Consider the following 8,443-nt stretch of genomic DNA (forward strand, 5'->3'; position numbering starts at 1 on the left):
CTGGATGCAAAGGCAGGACTCTCCAGGCCCAGTTGTCTCTGAGTGGGGCACGACAGGGGGCGGGGGGTGGGGGCGAGGGGTGGTCCAGTCCTCGTCTGTCCGTCCCTGTCTGTCCATCGGTGACTTTCTCACGTGCTTTGGGAACTAGCAAACCAAGCATTTCAGCAGAGCGCTGGCATCGGCTGTCTCTTGGCCAGGGGCGTCCCCTGACGAGACCTTCCCTCCGCCCTTACAGACAACATGGACTTCTCCAGCATGACACTGACGCAGATCAAACGGCAGGAGATGGATTCCCAGGTAGGACTCCCCACTTCTGAGTCTGCTCGATCAGTTCCCGGTGACCCCAACCCCAAGTATTATCCCCATGGAAATAAGCCAGTGGGGGAGAGACTTGGGGCAGAAACAGAGATGGACCCAGGAGCCCAGGAGTGAATATAAATGCCGCTTGCAAGGGACAGTGGAGATGGAGACAGGTGGCAAGTTAAGATCGGAAACGTGACCCTTGCTCACTGGTCTTGGACTGGGTCCCCCTCACCGTTACCATCGGGGATCTCCTAGCAGATGTCAACTAGCATTTAATGTCTTAACAATGGATGAATTTTTTTTTTTTCTTTTAAGTAGAGCTGACATCCAGTGTTACATTATTTTCAGGCATACTTGTAGTGATTTGACAATTCTGGGTATTACTCAGTGTCACCGCGATCAGTGTAGTCACCGTCTGTCCCCATGCCACGTCCTGACCCTGCTACTGACCACATTCCCTATGCCGTACTTTTCATCCCCATGACTTATTTATCTGATAAAGTCCCTTTTAATTCCCTCCACCATTCCCCCACCCTTTCCCCTTTGGCCACCACCAATTCTCTGTATTTATGAGTCCGTTTCTCTTTTGGTTTTGTTTTGTTTTGTTTTGTTTTTTTTGGCAATTTTCAAAAAAAAAATCAGATATGATTTGTGTATGACCTTGGTTTAAAGAAGAAAAACCAATTCACTGAGAACCCATCAAAGGCAATGCCCTTTCTCCTGGTTGTTTGTGAGGTTCTGGCATGTGGAGGAACAGGAATCAGTGGGATCCTGAAAAAAAAGACCTGACATCCTTGTTCTGGAATTACTGATCCCAGTCTTGGGGCCAAGTCCAGATGGAGACTGTTAAAGTCTCTATATGGGTCACGCAGCATTTTTAGGAAAAGTCACGTGGCCAAATACTGAAAGGTCTGAGGTCAGGTGTGAGTCCTGCCATCTACACTGTCATGTTTACTGGGGTCCCCCAGTCCCTCTTGACTGCAGGTTCCGTCTATATGCTAGTAAGTACCAGATTCTTCTCTCTGGCCTGCATCTTCTCCTTGAGCTCTGTGATTGTCCAACTGCCTACTTGATCTCTCCACTTGAGGCCAAATAGGTCTCCAACATAATGGGTCCAAACCAGGGCTCCTGGTTTCCCTCCCACCTAGATCTGCCCTGCTCCTTGTTTTCTCTGCCTCGGTAACTGGAACCACCCCTGACTCCAGCCACACCTAAGACCAAGGTGCTAAGGTGCTAAGACCAAGGAGTTGTCCTTGGGTCCTCCCTTCCCCCTCTCCCTTCTACATCCAGTTCCCCAGCGGGTCCTGTCAATTCCCATCTGTCCAAGTCTGAACCTTCCCCCCGCTTTTCCATCTCCCTAACCCAGCCGAAGCCACCATTGTTTCTCTCCGGAACTACTAGAATGCATGCGAGGATTTGGATCCACGTGGTCCCATGGCAGGGCCAGGTGGCGGGACAGTTGGGGGCAGAGAATAGGAAAGGGCATTGCTGAGACAGGTCCAGCCCTGGGTTGACGGTTGGAGGAACTCGGGGAAAGGCACACGATGGGGCTCACCAGATCATCCCCATCTCTCCATATGTTTTACATTTTTCCATAATAAAAAATTTGAAAAGAAGAAAAGGAACCACCTAACTGGGTTCAGTTGCTTCCACTGTCCCCACCCCTGCCACACACAGTTTGTCCAGGTTCTATGTGTTTTTGAAAGCATAAATGACAGCATGTCACATCTCTGCTTGAAACCTTGAGGTGCTTCCCTTTCATACTTAGAGCTAACCCCCAAACTCCTAGCCCACTCTCATGACCCTCTCCCCTCTCATGCATCAGCCACATGGGCTCCTTTCTGTTCTTCCCATACCCACCTGCCTGAATAGCGTTTGCTGATCACCCTTGGCCTTTATCACATGACCCAGTGTCATGTTCCTTACGGTCCGATCTGTTCTTGTCCACGAGTTTGTGTCTTCCCCCCACAAGGGAAGCAAGGGACCTTGTCTGTGTGCGCACCATCATGTCTTCCCCACCTACCGCAGAGCCTGGGGTACATAATGGGTGCTCAGCAGACATTTCTTGAATTAATAATCAGTAAAATGAATTAATGAGGAGTAGGGATAGCCAGGAACCAGCCTCTTCCTTGGTAAGACTGCTCTTTCCTGTATGATGATAACCCTAAGTTGTAACAGCCCCACGGAGATACCAGAAGCATCTGAGCTTGGCTCTTGCCTGGATTTCCAGGAGAGCAGGACTGAAGCAGAAGGGGAACTGGTTGGGAACCCGCCACACAGATAGGCTAGATGTCGGAGCTGATTCCAGTGGGGCGTGAGATGAGCCCTACTCCCATTCAGGTGCTGGGGCTGGAACGCATCACCTCTAGGAGAGGGTCCCCATGAGGACACGGCAGAGCCACTGGGATCAACGGGTGAATGGGAGAGGATGGACGACATCAGAGGAGGAGAGGGATTAAGTAAGTCAAAGGGAGAGCGTTGTCAGGTCGCCGCTCAAAAGAAAATTCCACTCGTCCCCCAGGTCCGGGTGCTAGAGCTGGAGAATGATCTGCAAAAGGAGCGTCAGAAACTCGGAGAGCTTCGGAAAAAGCACTACGAACTCGCCGGTGTCGCCGAGGGCTGGGAAGAAGGTGGGCCTCTCTGAGGGCCTGCGTGGGCGCCCTGAGGGGAGGGTGCGTGTAGGGAGGGCCTTGCCTTCAGACGTGACAGAATGAGCCGCCCTTCGGGTCGCTGACTCCCCCCTCTTGACTCACAGAGCATGAGTTCTCTTCAGTTGGAAACAACCTTCGAGCCCCAAAACTGGTATCATTTGAGGTGAATTGAAAGCTTTTGTTGTCACCTCTCAAGAGCTTAACGTTGACCAGTGGACTCGTCACTCGCCGCCATTCCCTTCCAGGCCCACTTAGCTTGGCGTGTGTAGAGTTGGGTAGTGAACAAACGGATGGCGGTGAGTGAAAAGCCAAGGGGACTGCAAGTCTGACTGACTGGAGCCAGCAGTGAGGAACAACGGCCCATGAGAGAAAGGGTCAGGGGCTATAAATGGCCCAGAGAGGCATTATCACCCAGAGTCTGCTGCTTTTCCACGTGCCCAAAGGGGCCTACTCGATCACGACCAGGACTGCCTGTCCTCGTGGTCTTGACTGACTCTGGGAGCCAACCACAGATGCGTACCGGTTGTTCCCGGACGCGTAACTCAGAATAGATGGTTATGAGCGTGAGGTATTGGGGAGCCCAACATGGTGGCTGTTTTTGTGGCTAAAATGTGTGTGTGCGCATGTGCAGTGCTAGGAAGCAAAAATTATTGTCGTCAGAGGCACCTGGGTGGCTCAGTGGGTTAAGCCTCAGCCTTCGGCTCAGGTCATGATCTTAGGGTCCTGGGATCGAGCCCCGCGTCGGGCTCTCAGCTCAGTGGGGAGCCTGCTTCCTCCTCTCTCTCTGCCTGCCTCTCTGCCTACTTGTGATCGATTTCTCTCTTTCAAATAAATAAATAAAATCTTTTTTTAAAAAAAATTATCCTTGTCTTTCAGGAACAGAAGCGTCTCCACCTGCATTGCACGAACCGGTCACCGGAAAGGAATAGAGCCATGTCGACGCCCCACACGTCCGAGTGTAAATCTTGTGGCCCATCTGTGTGTGTGTTATTCCCCAGCCATGGCCTAAGCCTCGGGGTCGGGGTGGGGGTCCCGGTGGCAGCCACACCACCCCCGTTGTCCAGTGCCCAGGACCCCAGTGGCCTTCCACAGAGGAGTGGCGGACCAGGGCCACCCCTCACAGAGAGGACCTGCGTCCCTGCCCTGCCTGCCGTTGGACCCCTAGATGCCCAGCGTCCTCGTCCAAGGGGCTGGCTGTTTCTGAGATCCCTGGTGGGGGGCCGCCTCACGCCTTTTCTTCTCTGTTTTCTCCTCAGCCTTTTCTGTTTCACCATCTGCACCAACTCATGAGCGTCAGAGGGCTGGCGGGGCTCCAAGCCAGGACGCCGCCCTACATCTGTGCCGACAGAACAGCAGGAGCGTCCCGGCCAAGCACGCCAAGACAACTGTCCCCTCTCTTGGCAGTCCCATGGGTTCCCCGCTGCTTCTTACGGTGGTTGGTTGGGATTTTCTTTTTTTTTTTCCTTTTTTTGGGGGATTTCTTCTTCCGGTGTTCCCTCGTAGAGCCACCTCTCCCCAAGGGAGCACCCCTGGCGCTCAGAGCCATCGGGGGTCCCTACCAACAGCAGTTAACAGCAATGGTGCTGCTCAGGCTTCACCTTGGTGCTCCACGCCAGCCTCCGTGCTGAGTGTCCCGCTGAGCGAGTCTGGGTCAGACGAGCCCACTGCCCAGGGTGGGCACCGCTGCTGGGCCACACTCTTCCTCCAGAGGCAGAAGGAGAGCCTCCCTCAAGCGAGAGAGCCCAGAGAAGCCTCTGCCCACCTTCCCGGGTGACAGGGGTGAAGGACGTGGGGAAGGAAGGAGGGTGCATGTGGCCCAGGCCTCAGGAGACCCCTGCTCTGGGAACTTTTGGTGACCAGACTGAAAACCTGATCCCGTGCTGTGAGCTGGTAAGAGTAGCCACACTTATTTCCCCTGGAAAGCGCTTTCCATGCCACCTCCCTTCAGCCCCAGGCGGGACCCTGAGAGGGAGCTGCGTGAGGGCTTTTCCAGCTGGCCGCCTGGACATCCTCTTGAACCTGAAGAAGACAGTTCCGCGTTCTACCCAAGGGAAGATCAGGCAGACTAATGCCAGAAGGTCAGGCAGACTTGCTCCCGGCAGGAAAGGACCCTGTACTTGGTTTGGTACCTTTAATATTTATTACTAACCTCCGTTCCGCAGTGGCAGCAGCCTCTAGGCAGACGCTTTGAGCAATCAGGATTTGAGGTGTGGGGATGGCGGGGCTGCATGGCTGCCCCAGGTCACCGGTTTTCAAGAATCAGACAGCAGGCCAACATGCTTCCCAGTCTGTAACCGGCCTGGACCCTGAGGCCAGCAGGTTCCTCAGACCACCTGGGTCAGGGAAACCGAGAAAAGGGGGACCACTGACTCCGAGCCCTTCCCGCCACACGACCTGGGCCTGTGCTGCCCAGACAGGATGAGGACAGAAGACGCATTAACAACTTCCCAGAGGTGGACAGCCTGACCGCACTCGTCCACCTCCAGACAGACAGACCCCAGCATTTAAGTGACCTTCCGATCTCGGACAGTGTCTTCCTTCCTTATCTGTAGCAACTCTTAGGTAGAAGCCAACAAGCACTTCCCAGGACCTGTCCCAAAGGAACATTGCTAAGTGATGCTCCGTGACAGGTGGCGAGGTTCCTGTTTGATCACTGTGAATCAACCCTCGTCCTGCCTCCACCTCCCACCCCTCCCTCTCTGTGCGTTTGCTAAGTAGGGCACTCAAAAACCAGGCTCCCGTCAGCTCGGATTCCGAGACTCAGACAGGCGATCTCCACATTGGGCGAATAAAGAGGGGTCAGCAGCAAATGAGCCGTCTTACGCTATTTAATGCTTCTTTGCGCTCAGCGTTTTTCCATCCGAGGCTCAGAAGAAGTGGGGGGGGGGGTGTGCCCCTGGCCCAGTTGTACCAGTGAAGCCAGTCGGTGTGTTCTCAGAGTGGATCAGCATTTCCACAGCGGACTGGTCCTCCCTTCCAGAATCTCGGCCGAACTGCTGTGCTCTGAATTACCCATGGTGAAAAGAATCTGCTGTATCAGGCCACTCTGGGATGCTCCAAATAACGCTTCTTCCAAAAAGAAGCCACAGTGATTGTTAAAACCTTGATGGACTTTGCCGGAGTAGTAAGACAGGGAAGAAAGCACCAGAAGTATCCTTCAGATGCGGCACAGTTACATTTGTCTCACTCGCCTTAGGAGCTGGCCCGTCTTCTAGCCAAAATCCAATTGTCCTCCCTTGGCTTTTCTAAAAAAAAACGAGGGTGTTTATACTTGGTGTGAAATACTTGATTCAAATGGGGATGACCTCCTCAGGCTAAAAATGAACATCACAGCCTTTTAAAGTCACCACTGAGCTTCATGAATGACTGAAGTCCCGTGGATCCGTGTAATTGGGTCACACAGCAAGGCAGAACAACAAAAGAATGGCTTAGGACTGACGAGATCAAAAGACAGCCGTATCCCTTATTTAATTTTGTAATACAGTTGCTCTAATATCCCTAGAGTAAGGATATGTGTGTACATAATAAGAAAAAAAAAATAGAAAAGACCTGCCTTTTGTGGGGTTCTTTTATATCTGAGTCAGAGGAGTTTAAATTAGACTGTAGTTTAGATTGTCGGCTTGTTCTGCCACGGACAGCAGGATCCCTAGGGTCCCACCTGAATCTGAGTCCCTAATCCAGTGTCCAGAACGTCCAGAGCGTTGGAAGTGTTTGAGCTGCCACGTCAACATCAGGGTTAACCGGGTACCGTGGGGGTCACAGTGCATGTCGTTGGTCCTCAGATCGGTTTGCTTTGGCCTCTCACTGCAGAGGGGCTGGTCGGTCCTGAGCTTGCACCTGGGAAATGCTCACTTCTCGGCCAGCTCCTTAGTCTGGAAGGGTCTCCTGGCTCCACTAACCCTGGTCTTTAGCCGCCGGTCAAGTTCTCGCTACCTTCTACCACCTTTGCAAGCCTCTGGAAATCCCACCAATGAAAGCCTTCGGTCCCGGCATTGGCCTTTCAGCCGGACCAGCTCTGCTCTGTCTCCGCTGTCCTCGGTCCCCCGGAGACCGTGCCATCTGTAGCCTAGGCAACCACCACCGTGGGCTTGCCAGCCTTCGCCGCAGTAAACCGAGCCGGCTGCCTGCTACTCCCATCCCCTTTGCCTCCCAAGGTCAGACCAAATGCAGGACCAGCAACCCACAGCGGTGGCACAGGCTCTCACCCCCAGGAGCCAAAGCAATGGGAAATCATGGGTTAGATGCCGTTGGGTCCGATTCTGAGAGTAGACCATTTTCCAGACATGTCTTTCAGGTGACCCTCAACTACCTCAGTTTGAAGGCCCCAAATGAAGCTGATTACTACTAGGGACAAACCGAGGGGGTTCCGATAAATCTTGCTGGTAACTTATAACAAACTCTCACATTTAGGTTCGCAGGGATAGGTTGGGTTTGTTTTTCTTCTGTTTTTTAACCTTTTCCCCCAATTTTCCATTAGAATAGTTCCTAGAAATGGATTTCATTTTTCACCGAGTGCCTACCTTCCCAGGGCAGGTAGCCACTGGCTTTTCTTCCCTTCCAACAATACTTTTATTATGATATTAAGACCTTTCTTTGTATAATACATTGCATCTGTGTTTTCAATTTTTCAAATAAATACTTCAACCTGGCAATGGAGAGTAGCGGTGCTGACTGACATCCAACGTGGTTTTGGGGTCGGGGTTCCGGTGGAAAGCCTATGCATGTGTCCTGGTGTTCGCCGAATCCCACTTAACCTCTGCACCTCTGGGAGTAGGTCTTAAAGACAGGAATACAGCTCCTGTAGAGAACCTGGTTTGCCCTCCTTAGTCACCTTCCATCCCCTGTACACTCCTGTCCTTGGGAACGATCAAACATAACATGCCAGAGTGGTCCATAATGTCCTTCATCTCCACGCCCAGGTCTGTGCTTAAAATCTGCCATCTCGGGCTATGGATACACCTTTCTCCACCCTCAAGATGCAAAAGTAACAGGTCACCTTAAAATTGGGACAGTTGCTGCTCAGGGACAGAAGCTGCCGGTCCTAACGGGATTCAGAGCAAGTCCTGGCTACCAGAGGATCTGCAGGGGGGGCCGATGAATGGGCGTGGCTAGATGCATGGAGACGTCACCAGCGGCATGTTCTGCAAGCTCGTGCTGCTGGTGCATGAAGCCAAGGGCACATCCAAGGGAGGGAGGGAGGTGGGGAAAGCCCAGGCAGGATAAGCAGGAGAATTGCCCACATGAGTCACCAAGTAAGGAGAGCAGGACTACCTGACAGGAAGATGATCCGGATAAATACGGAAACGGGGACCACGGGCCCGCAGCTGGGCTTTTCTGTTCCCCGCAGCAGAATGCAAGGGTGAGCCTGTTCCATCTGAAGAACCACTGATGAGTGGACACACTGTCCCCTACGAGACCAACATTTGAAATAAATTTTGAGAACTAAATTGTATTCAATTCCTCTGTGGTTGAAAATGACCAATATTACA

General features: G+C 52.6%; 1 protein-coding gene across 3 annotated transcripts in view; it reads left to right on the plus strand.

Moving 5' to 3' along the window:
- HIP1 (huntingtin interacting protein 1) overlaps nucleotides 1-7,603 on the plus strand; it is a 133,936-nt gene extending 126,333 nt beyond the window's left edge. For 2 of the 3 annotated variants that reach the window (XM_044233773.1, XM_044233774.1), the window contains exons 29-32: nucleotides 236-297; nucleotides 2,825-2,933; nucleotides 3,831-3,912; nucleotides 4,211-7,603. In XM_044233773.1, the coding sequence (XP_044089708.1) occupies nucleotides 236-297; nucleotides 2,825-2,933; nucleotides 3,831-3,883 (224 nt within the window). In that variant the 3' untranslated portion in view covers nucleotides 3,884-3,912; nucleotides 4,211-7,603. Of the gene's footprint in view, nucleotides 1-235; nucleotides 298-2,824; nucleotides 2,934-3,830; nucleotides 3,935-4,210 lie in introns of all 3 variants that reach the window. The other variant, XR_006382336.1, reaches the window with a different exon arrangement.
- The last annotated feature ends 840 nt before the right edge of the window (nucleotides 7,604-8,443 follow it).

Source organism: Neovison vison, chromosome 14 (assembly GCF_020171115.1).
Source record: "Neovison vison isolate M4711 chromosome 14, ASM_NN_V1, whole genome shotgun sequence".
Taxonomy (NCBI): Eukaryota; Metazoa; Chordata; class Mammalia; order Carnivora; family Mustelidae; genus Neogale; species Neogale vison.